At 39.1% G+C, this 12,234-nt stretch overlaps 1 protein-coding gene across 1 annotated transcript in view; it reads right to left on the reverse strand.

The window, feature by feature from the left end:
- Nucleotides 1-856: 856 nt before the first annotated feature.
- The window catches only part of Pcsk1 (proprotein convertase subtilisin/kexin type 1), a 40,739-nt gene continuing 29,361 nt past the window's right edge, over nucleotides 857-12,234 (reverse strand). The window contains exons 10-14 of the mRNA XM_051172483.1: nucleotides 9,024-9,257; nucleotides 7,939-8,096; nucleotides 6,717-6,850; nucleotides 4,313-4,474; nucleotides 857-1,597 (exon numbers count right to left, since the gene is read on the reverse strand). Coding sequence (XP_051028440.1) covers nucleotides 1,220-1,597; nucleotides 4,313-4,474; nucleotides 6,717-6,850; nucleotides 7,939-8,096; nucleotides 9,024-9,257 — 1,066 coding nt within the window. The 3' untranslated portion in view covers nucleotides 857-1,219. The remainder of the gene's footprint in view (nucleotides 1,598-4,312; nucleotides 4,475-6,716; nucleotides 6,851-7,938; nucleotides 8,097-9,023; nucleotides 9,258-12,234) is intronic.

Below are 12,234 nucleotides of genomic sequence, written 5' to 3' on the forward strand. Positions count from 1 at the left end.
ACTGTGAATGTTACTTGGAAGGTGTTACCTGTAGCTAGCTATTGTGATGTAGATGGGTCTGAAAATCAGATTTTATGTGAGTTCTCACACTTTTTAACAGTTCTTAATGAGTTTTATACATTCTTCATAACTTACGAAAAGGACAAATAGGACTCGAGTGCTGCCCACCTTTTTTTCTGATTTGAAACATGGACACAATTGGTAAGAATTTGAATACTGAACCTCTCAGACAAGAGGAGACCCTGTGGTGTCCAGAGATGAACACTCATTTACAGAGAGCGAGAAGAATCTGGCCTAGAAACCCAACTTGCGAAAAGTATTGTTGCTTCTCCCCTTTATGAACATTTCCTCTGTTTTACATTTTGTTCTCGGTGTTTTGAGTGGCTGCTTGTTACTAAACAAAGCTATGACTAGGGATTTGCCAAACCTCAAGCATAACTTTTTTCTGAGAAAATGGTATGAATTAGTTCTTTGGGTTTGGAGTTTGTAGCCCAGAAAGGAAATAAACAAAGCAAAAGAGAAAATAGAAGTCCAAGTCATATGTAGCACGAGCCACCAGCCACCTTTGGATTCCCAGAGACCTTTACAAGGTACACCAACCAAAATGAATATTCTATGACTATTCTAGCTAATATAAGATCTGTTTCTAGATTTAAATAATGCATTTTATTCTAGCCCCTCCAAAATGGTCAGATTATCAGGCTCAGCGTGAACAATACATGGTTCAGGAAGGATTAGGTATGGACTTACTTGTGAACTTTTTCATTAAATAACGTTATAAATGCTTCCTTGTGATCAAAATTCAAAGAAGTCCATTGCAAGCATAGGTAAGACGATAGACTGCAGGTCCCAAAACCACTTTTGTAGATTACTTTTCTAAATTAAGATGGATCTCACATTCTTCTGCTGTTCTTGTGAAGTATGAAATGAGGAGGCTGAAGGAGCCATTCTATTGGGACAAAAGGCCGTATGCCAACAGTGACTTTCGAAAGTAATTGCTTCGCTTGTAAAGACAGGGAAGACATATTCTCAAACACAAAGACCCATTCTTGAAGTTAGCTTGCCTTTTGTGACTCACCCAAGGGAATGGTTTGAGGAGAGAACAGAGAAGTACATGAAGAACATTATAAGCATAGGAACCAGTGACACAAGTTCAGACCCAGGAACATCTAAGGGAAGGAAGGGCATAAAGATTTCCAACTCGGGCCATACACCTATTTTAATTTTCCTCATTCAGGATATCCACAAGAGCTTGCAGCAGCCTGTCATCTCTATGCTTATAAGGTTTTGTATTATAGAAAACATCAACATAATCGCTGTACAGACTGTCCTCAGAGTTTTCCAACTGGGAGGGTTTGTTTAGCTTTTCCAGTGCTTCATAGAAACTTTCGTAAGGGATGCTGAGCTTTGCACTTGTAGACTTCTTTGGTGGTTGCTTTGAAGGTGCGCTCTTGCTGAAAGCACTCTGTAGGAGCCGTAGCATGGCTTCGGAAGGGGCTCTGTGTACCTTCTCATCCATTCTGCCCTGCACACTGCTGCTGCTGGAGCTTTGGGGCACCAGGGAATTGTCATCCGGGCTCTTTTGTGTGGCCTGCTCCTGAAATACAAAATGCCACCGACAAAGGGGGAAAAGCTCATTATTTATTGCTAGGAAAGCTGTTTCAGCTCTAACACCGTCCTACTACAGGTCCCTTGAGAAGCAATTGGGAGAAGAGAGAAAACACGAGGCTTGGGGTTATACGGGTTTGTATTTCAACCCTTGTTATCCCACCTTCGGATTCCCTTTTGGCAGCTTTTTTAGTTTCCCAGAATTCCAGCTATTATGAAGAAATCTGAACACTTCCATTTCTGGTGGTTTTGAAGACGGAGACTATGCAAGTATGGATTCAGTGTGCTATTCTCCTTCGCTTTCAAGCCTGACACAATGGAATCCACTTGGAGAAACGAAATTAAATATTTAACAACTCACTTGTAAGGCATCATTTGATTTCTGTGTGCAAAAGCTGCTGACTAGAGGATCCTTGCTCCTATTAGAAGCTTAATTCTGAGAAGCCCCTAGGGGAAAGAGGTCATGGGCCAAGGACTGGAGGATCGTTGTTAACCAGTATGGAAATATAGTTGTTCTCTAGAATTTTCTGTGATAGAAAATTCTATGAATGCTCAAGTCCTTTGCATGGAATGGAAGTCATTACTAAATGATTTACACACTTCCTCTAGGATACAGTATCGTCTATAGACCATTTATAGTACTTAACACAATTTCAATACTTGCTATAGTACATAATTTAAGGGGGTAGTATATTTATTTATTAGGTACAGGGAATTTAGAATAGGTACATGAAAGTAAGTTGGTACATGTTCAGTACAGAGGCAGTTGTTTAAAATATTCTTGATCCATTCTTGGTTGACTACAAGGATTTAGAACCCACCATATGGTAATGATCATATTTGAATACTTTAATAAAGAAAAGTTCTGTTAATACTTTGAAAGGAACATTGGAGAAACAATCACAATGTGAATTCTACTCAGGTACTATAGAGAAATGGCTGGACGCTGGCTAGTAGAATACAAACAAAACTAGTTTCTAAGTTCTTCATGTAAATACCATGTTTTGAAATGTCATAAAACATCTAGCATAGAGATTTCCCACTTAGGACAGATCATTACAGACATCCTAAAATCCTTCCTACAACAGAGGCACTATGCTAGATGCTGGTGTGTGGGGAGACAGATGCAGTTTCTTCAGGACTTTTGAGAAGGACAAAGCCAGTAGTAGCTCCTGGACCCAGGATCACAATTGGTCTATGTCGGCTACCCTTTAAACTTTCTGAAAGAAACTGTGGTTTCATAGCTCCTCTTAATATTGACATTAGCTAAGTGCCAATTACTAAACAGAAATTAGAGAAGAGGCATACATAATTTTACCTAACCTTGGACTCCTTTCTTTAAATGTCCTCTCTGTCTAGGTTATAAATATTACAGTTAAATGAGATAAACTTGAACATTCCTAAAGTATAACTGCATTACAATATAAGACCATACAATATATTTAAATATATATATACATACATACATATATATATATATATGACTATGTAAATAACAGCTCAATTTGCAATATGCTGTCATCCATAAATAAAATTCCATGTTTGGAAATTTATCAACTTTAGTTAATAACTCAATATTTTAAGAACAAAACAAAAAAACCCAAAAGTTCATTCAGTTGGAAACCAACAAGATTTTCTCTCCTAAGCCCCTTTTCCCATGTATATATGCAATCCTTCCTTCCTAAAAATTAGATGTGTCTTTATTCATTCATTTTCTACTACTTTTAAAAAGACAATCTATACCTGGGGAGAATGGGGAGCGTGAGGACAGAAGGCCTGTAGAGAAAAGAGAAACTGTGGGCAGGAGCATCTCTGTGACAAGCTGGAGACATAAGTCAGAGTAGGCTCCTGGGAGGATATGAGGGTGACTCTAGCTAAGACTCCTAGTAGCAAGGGCCATAGAGACTAAAGAGGACTCCCCTTAACTAAACAAGATTCTAGTCGAGTGAGGGGAACACCAAGCCACCACAAAAACTTCCATCCCAAATGTACCCAGCCTACAAGATGTGAAGGGTTAAAGACAGAGCAGATATAGCAGAGATTGAGGGATGGTCCAACTAATGCCTGGGTCAACTCAAGACCCACCCCATGGGAAAGAGCCAACCCCTGACACCATTATTGATACTCTGCGATGCTTTCAGACAGGAACCTAGCAGAGTTGTCCTCTGAGAGGCTCCATCCAGTACTGCTTCAAAACAGATGCTGAGACTCACAGCCAAACATTGGGCGATGTGTAGGGAGTTATGTGGAAAAGCGGGGGAAAGGAGAAATGAACCTGGAGGTACCAGGAGCTCCAGGGGAAGACCAACAGAACCCAACTATCCAGTGCTCAGAGGAGCTTGCTGCGATGAAGCACAGGCACGGACTGGACCTAGGCCCTCTACTCAGATGTAGCGGATGGGCAGCAGGAGCTGTCTCTGATATGGGCTCTCTTGCCAGCTTTTTGATCACCTCCCCTTGGGAGGACTGCCTTTTCAGGCTACAGGGGAAGAGGACATGCTCAGCCCTGATGTGACTTGATGAGCTAGAGTAGATGGAAAAGAAGGCACCTCTTTTCTGAGGGATAGGGGTGTGGGCATGGGAGAGAGGGCAGGGCTGGCAGAAGAGGAGGTGTGGGACTATGACCAGGATATAAAGTGAATAAACAAATAGAGAAAAAATTCAGAAAAAGGAGAAAATATGCCAAGAACAGAGCTACACAGACCTCTACAACGTTCACCATCTTCTCCACTCCTCTCCTGTCATTCTGGACAGTATTGTAGGATGTATACACACGAGGCTGCCTCATGTGCTCTGGCTGAGAAGAAGTCCCATGCAAAATCAACTTCCAGTTCACAATCCTTCCTTCATTTTGCATTCTTCCAGACTGGTTAAAACAAGAATAAATATATTTTAGTTGGTGTTTCAAATATAAAACAAACTCATTAAAATTATCAAAAGACTCTCATGGTTAAAATCTAATTTTAAGGCACTATGCATTCCATCTTCAAAGATTTATTTTAAAAGGAATGATTAAATACACTCTTCTCATAAAAACTAGTACTATGTAAGCACAACAGCTTAAGACACTAATTTATTGCCTCACAATCAAGTGTCTAGTTTAAAAAGCAGAGTTCTGTATGTAAATTTATTTTGTCACATTGATTCTGTTTTTGAAAAGCTGATTGTCTCCAAATCTAAAACTGTGAAGTCAAACTGTATAGATTTGATATGAAGTGCATGTGTTTGGTAAATAGAGTTGCTTAGTTTCTTGCAGCTGAAATTGGGCTAAAGAAATGAGGAAGGTCTGGAGAGGTGGCTCAGTGGGTAAGAGTGATGGCTACTCTTCCAGAGTATCCAGGTTCAAGTTCCGTCACCCACATCATAGTCCAAAACCCTCTGTAACTCCAGACCCAGGGAATCCAATGTCCTCTTATGACCTCCTATGGGTACCAGGCACAAATGTGATACACATACATAAATACATACATGCAGGCAGACAGAACACCCACACACATACAATACCTGTTTTTTGGTTTTTTTTTTGGGGGGGGGAATTGAGAATAAATTCAAGAATAGCATTAATAAGTGAAAAAATGCTGCTTTCTTCTTATTTCAACAGGACTCACTTCAGTCTTCATTTTCTAAACTGTAATCACTCTGTCAGCCAATCAGTCAATTAATCAATCAGTTATTTTTGTGTGTACATGTGAGCATGCACATGTGTGGAGGGCAGACACAAGTTTTGTGAGTTGATTCTCTCCTTCTACCATGTGGTGTCCAGGATCAAACTCAAGTAGTCAGGCTCAGATTGAAGGCAAGTGTTCTTACTCACTGAGCCACCTTATTGACCCTAGTTCAATGATCTGTAGAGGAAAGCTATTCTCAGAGAAAGGGTAGAAGACATATAATTTGCATTAACTGGCCTCTTTAGAAGTTTAAAGTCATTTATTTTTAAAATTTATCTAGAAAGCTGGGAGGTGGTGGTGCATGATTTTAATCCTAGCACTCAGGAGACAGAGCTAGGCAGATCTCTTGATTTTCAGGCCAGCCTTGTCTCCAGCATGCTACACAGAGAAACCTTGTCTCAAAACCACAATGACAAAAATCATCTAAGCAACGAGATCTGTACTGCTGGTCCTTACACTTTTCTCTCAGAACTCAGAGGTGGAGCACCATTCACCTACATCCCAGCCCTCAGAGAAAGCAGGAATAAGTTGCATGAAGAAAGAACTCAGCTACTTCACTTCATGTCATATACAGTCCTGCCACTTTGTCCTTATGTCATTGTCATTTAAAGCATGTAAAGAGTGTTAGAACAGATCCATTGTCTGAAATACTGGGAACCAGAACCACTTCATACTTCCAAACACTCTGGCCTTAAGAATGTTTATACCGGCTCTCCCAGCCGAGCATCCTTATTCTCCAAACAAGTCTGAGATGCTCTAAAATTCTAACATTTTTGAGGATCATTTGAGCTCTATAAATAAAAAAATTTAAGACAGTATTTTTTTGTGACTGAAAATAGAAAGGAGATATTAAATAAGATGTCTTGCTTACCGGGGAACCGGAATGAGAACAGTAAGTAAGGATGCTTTCCTGTGAGTCTAGTAAAGTATCATAGCAAAGCCAGCCTCACACCTGGATGTCTTTGTGAATATGGGTGCTTCCAGGGATGGCAGCTCACATGGGTGGCTGCATTAGGCTTGGGGACTTTATTAGTATACCTTTCTCCTCCATTACAGCATGGCTGAATTTGGTAGTCTCCTAAAATTATTGCCTATAGGACCAAGTATGCTGGGCAACACTATACTTTTACCTTTCTTCAGCTAAAAACTGATCAGCTCAAGCTCATTAGAACATAGCCAGCAGTGGGGTGTGGTGGCACACACCTGTAATCCCAGCACTCAGGGAGACACAGGCAGGCAGATCTCTGTGAGTCCAAGGCCAGCCTGGTCTACAAAAGGGGTCCAGGAAATCCAAGGTTACACAGAAAAACTCTGTCTGGAAAAACAAATGAATAAACGGCAACAAAAAAGGGACATAACTAACAATGTCATCAACATTTTAAAGTATTTCCAAGAGTTTGAAAATGAACTTGGTTTCTTTGTCTTCCTATTTATGCTTACCATGTCTGCAATTTTCAGTGTCCAAGTGCCTATAGGATTCTCTCCCCATGTATGAACAGACATGAAGTCCCAATTCTTAAAGCCATTGGGGGATGTATCCCGCTCTCTTTCAGCCAACAGTACAGTGCTGGTTCCTATTTTCATACAACAAACATAAGTTAGTGAATATCTTAATCTTGGCAGTCTGATTATTGTATTCATTCTAGTATATAATAACTGGGAATGAAAGATGATATTAAGAGAACTATAGTCTGTCAATGGGAGGGGGTGAAAATCTCAATAGTATTTCTTAAAAAAAAAAGTCCAAGGCATTGAGAAAGTATAACTCTGCAATCAACAGAACCTACTCCAAAGCTCCTAGACTTCATATGCTATAAAGAGATTATAAAGTTAGTCAACTGAATCTTAGCAAAATATTTTGTAGAACATTTTATTATATTTGTATTTACTTATTTTTGTGTGTATGCTCTTGCACTCATGTGCGTGCACATGTGTGCCCCATGGTACATGTGTGGAGTTAAGAGGACAATTTGTGAATTTGTGGGAGTCTGTTATCTCTTTCTGTCACTTGGTCTTGGGGAAGGAACTCAGGCCATCAAGCTTAACAGAAGATGTCTTTACCTGCTGCTTATCTTACCGGCCTGGTTGGATTGTGGTTTATGCCTCAGCAGTCCTAAATTCATCTTAACTAGGACTCTCTCAGGAAAAAGGGCAAAGTCTCTACTAACATATATCCTTATGCACACGGCTGTGAAGATGTAATCATCGTTCTCAATGTTACAGATCACAATTTCTAAGTTTCCGATCATTTCCTCCAATGTTCCAGACATATCTATAAGTTTTGATAATTATTCAAAACAGTTTCACTACCCTCAAAGAGAAGTGGGTGCTCAGTCTTTAACTCATGGAAATGAACATAGTTTGAAAATAGGTGATTTCAGAAAAGCTAATTAGTTAGCATCATTTGAGAAGGTCACAGCCTTTGTCTACCTAGGGACTAGTGGAATGAGTAGGAAAAAGAAACTATCATCAGTGAAAAGATCATGTCTTATAGACTTGAAAATGCCTCAGAGAAGACTTAGTTTTATGATTGTTGATTAGGGACTAGTGGAATGAGTAGGAAAAAGAAACTATCATCAGTGAAAAGATCATGTCTTATAGACTTGAAAATGCCTCAGAGAAGACTTAGTTTTATGATTGTTGATTGGTTGTTGGAGTTTACCAGCAGCAGAAGTGAGCATGACATGAAGGTCTCCTCTACGAGAATATTCTATTGTTGCTTCAAATTGCACATGTTCCAGGGACTTGATAGCATTTTCTTGGCCTTCACAAGCTCTTGTTGGAATTTCAACAATCACTTCTCCATTAGCTTTCAAGGCTCTACATACATTAGAGAAGCAGAATTAAAAAAATGATATCTCCCCTGCCATCTGCCTGCCTGCCTGTCTGTCTATCTGTCTGTCTGTTTGTTTGTGACAGCTGCAAAGGTACATGGATATCTCAGACAGGGAGTCAGCAAAGTTTATTATGAGTAGAGTTCAATTCATAATTATCTATAGATGAATTAATGCATAAGAAACAAAAATATATAAGTATGATTCTATTTTATGCAGAGCCAAATTCAGACAGGTTGGTCTTCAATCCAACAACAGTGGTCCTTGACAAAGATGCCAATACAATCCACCTGCAGAAGGCCTTCCTGAGCCATGCTCCCTGGCTTTCCAGGCTCTGGGATTTTGTGTGAGTGGGTGTTCTCATTATTATGATTGCCTTGGTAAAAATAACATAACCATTATAGCAGATTCTGCCTCCATGACCATGCATGATGTGCCAGAGATAATCCATAAAGGGCCCTACTTAGAAGAAAAGTCATCTGTGACACAGCACTGAGGCTTGAAGTAAGGCTCCTTTGGAGGTAAGCTTTAGTTAGATAATATTAGTTAGCAAGTACTGAATTATATCAATGATAAAATGCAATTTGAAAAGAAACTTAAGATTTTTTATTTCAGTATAGATGTTAAAAATAATTGTTGATTGCTCATGGTTTGAGGTCTTCGTGGTATATAAAACAATGGTGCTTCTTAGGCTTAATGTTACATTTTAGGGTGTCTGCAAGAAAATGCAAAGCTAATATAGCTGACTGATCTTTGGTTTTTTTCATTACTCCCCATAGACAGTCAAAGAGAACATTATTAGAGAATATCCCTATCCAAGAGCAAGTGTATAAGGAAAACTTTAGTGACAACAACACCCTAATGAAAATGTACTTTGGGTAGAAAATGATTTAAAATTCTGGTAGAGACTTACCTAGGCTCAAAGTTATTGTCTTTTACAACACATTCTTTCTTCTCCGGAACACTGCTCCAGCTTCTAGGATCAGCCAAATCCACTAGAGCTTTGGCATTTAGCAAGCCAAATCCAAATCGACTGTTCACCATCAAGCCTGCTCCATTCTTTTTCCAACCTGGGTTATTGGCCAATGGGTCATACTCAGAGGTCCAGACAACCAGATGTTGCATATCTCGCCAGGTGAGATTTGGACTAGAGGGAAAGTGACCCAAAGTATCTTTTAGGAACAAAATAAAGCATTCTTCTAAAGTCAAGTGCTAAAAATAAGCATCTCCTTTTAGGGATTTTAAGTGTCTTTTGTAAGTATATGTTCTGTGGCTTAATGCTATGTTCTTTGGTTTAGAACTTATAACACAACATTAAAAATTCTCACCTAAAGCATGTAAGTTAAATGCTTACTATCAGCATCAGCACCATGGAAGTGTGAAAGTTTGTTCCTGACTCTAATTATTTATACTTATGTAAAGCCGGTTTTTAAAACATAATAACACTTACTTTGTATCTTTAGCTCTGTTCATGGAATGCCTTAGTACCTTCAGCATCAGGAACCTTCATTGAAGCCTTGCTTTTTTCACAGTAAGAATCAGATTTGAAAGACAGAGGCTTGCAACCTATTCAACACATCTTACCTTCTTAAAAAATGTACTCAGAGCTCCATAACCATAGCTTCCACATACTTAGGATTTAACTTAACATACATCAAAAATATTTTAAAAGAAAATATTTGTATCTGTACTGATGTCTACATGCATTTTCTTGTCACCATTCCTTAAATAGTGAACTGTAGCATACAATTTACATTGCATTTGATATTATAAGTAATTTGGAAATTACTTAAAATCTATAAGAAGTTTCATCTATGCTGTTTACCATTACTAGACCATTCCACATCAGAACTTGAGCATCCATGGAACCTGGTCCAGGACCTGATCCTTGGCAGATATTGAGGGATGAAAAAAGATCAAAAGTGGTCAAGAAAGTCTTGGCTTCATGAGATTTGTCTTGAAAGGCTCTATGCTAAGTATTATTAGAATATTCAAGGAGGTGCAGTTTTAAAAAAACTTTTCTATAACTATTTATGCTGGTTGCTGTATTTGTAACTTAATGTACTGTGAAAGCCTGGAGAATGTCTTTGCTGGGAAGATGCATATGAGGTGAGTTTTGATGGGTTAACAGAAGTTCTGAAAGGGAGTACACAGCAACCAGAGCAGCAGCAGCATGGTGTGGAAGAATACCTGGGGCTATATTACGATGTGTATGCTAGGGCAGAAAGGAGGCAATGAGGAGAACTGAGCCAGACGACTGAGTATGCTGAACATCATAAAGTGAGCTTCTCCTTTACCATTTGGGTAGTGGGAATTGTTCTGGATTTTTGATCAAGAAAATGGTAAAAAGCAGAACCAGTTTCCTCCAGTATACTTCTAGATCTCACATCCTGCTTTGATGTTGCTCTTTTTTCCACATTATAACATACTGGGCAACAGTGGTGTGTGTGCTTGTGTGTGTGTGTGTGTGTGTGTGTGTGTGTGTGTGTTTCATTATTTACTTCTCAAGCTAGAATTTAGCTACAAGGAGTGAAAACCTATTATCTCGTTCCCTGGTGCTTAGCAAACACACAGAAGGTTGTGATCTAATGGCTGTCCTGACCAGCTGCTTGGTAGAAGGAGAGAACTGATCCTGAAAGGTATCCTCTAACCTCCACATGTGTGTCCTTTGTGGCACAAACATGTGCACATGCAAAAATACCTTTCAAGTGAAATAATACGCCTGTCTTCTAAGCTACACTCATAAAGTCTCACCAACATGGCCACCTAAATGTGAACTGAACCAGGACAACAATAGATATGTCAAACTGGACCCAAAAAGTCCATTAAGGACTCAATCCTACACAAAGAACTACAGCTACTAAGGAACACTGAGAATGGGTGAAATAGTCTTACCCAGAAAAGAGTACACCAACTGGTTATCTAATACTAAAATTTCAGCCTTTAAAACCTGTGTGCAAGTGATATATACAGACCGAACAGATTATAACAAATCAGATCATATTTAGAAAATATATACACATATGCAACAACAAAATTAATAAGAAGAAGGTCATGAGTTTGAAAGAGCAAGTAAGGTATATGGGAGGGCTTGGAGGGAGGAAAGAGAAGGAAAAAAAATCATGTAATAATATAATCTCAAAAAATAAAAGAAATAATAAAGAAGAGTATATGTAAATTAAGTTAATGAATGATTGAAAGTGTACATGTTAAATATTATGATATAATTTTGAAGGTTGCTGTTAATCATTAGATTGTTTGAATATTTTAGGTTTTATATTGCTTTTGCAACCTGCATTGTTTATTCCAAGGTCCTGTCTTACCATGAGGCTTTAGAATGATGGAAATATGGTTCAATTTGGTGCCTTCTTCCCAGATCCAATAATGTATCAGTTAATCAGTGCCCTAGGTATATATTAAAGACCTGTGTGTGATCTTTCAGGCATGACCATAGGTCATTAATGAACCTTTGAGGGAAACTTGCCTATGTTTGAACCAACCCTGGTACAGAGCCAGTGTGCTGCTGCCTCTGAAAGGAGCTGCAATGAAGTTTTCAGCCGCTTGGCCCCCCACAGTTTCCACATGCACATTCTTAGCCCTGAGCGTGAGCGCCTTTATTCCCAAATCCCTCTTTTGGAGACCCTGTCCAGAAGTTTTCTTCAGGTACTTCTGTCAAGATTTCCTATGGAAGAAGTGGGCAGAAACCCTGCAGGCACTTTTCTAATCTTATTCTCTATCAAACCACCTGTACATACGTAATTCCAAAGTTCACAAAACTGCTGGCACTGTTGTTTCAACTCTCCCAGAAATTATAAAAGCCCCATGTCTATGCTGGTCAATATGACTAGTGAAATTAAAAAAACCATTAGTAGGTAGTCCATTGGGTGATTAAAAGCTTAACAGTTTCATTTGACTTGTTGTTTTAATGGACTGCCCCAACACTGGACTCCAGTTGCTCTCATGCAGCTGACCTGATTCTCACAAGATATACATACTGTTAAATGCCAGAGTGACTGATGGAGGCTTGAAAAGGAGTCCAGTCTAGTGATTCCCAGTGAATCCCAGACTGCCTCCATCACAATCCCCCACTACACTTATAAATAGTGAAGATACCCAAAATACCC

The sequence above is a fragment of the Acomys russatus genome, chromosome 30, assembly GCF_903995435.1.
Source record: "Acomys russatus chromosome 30, mAcoRus1.1, whole genome shotgun sequence".
In the NCBI taxonomy this organism is placed as follows: Eukaryota; Metazoa; Chordata; class Mammalia; order Rodentia; family Muridae; genus Acomys; species Acomys russatus.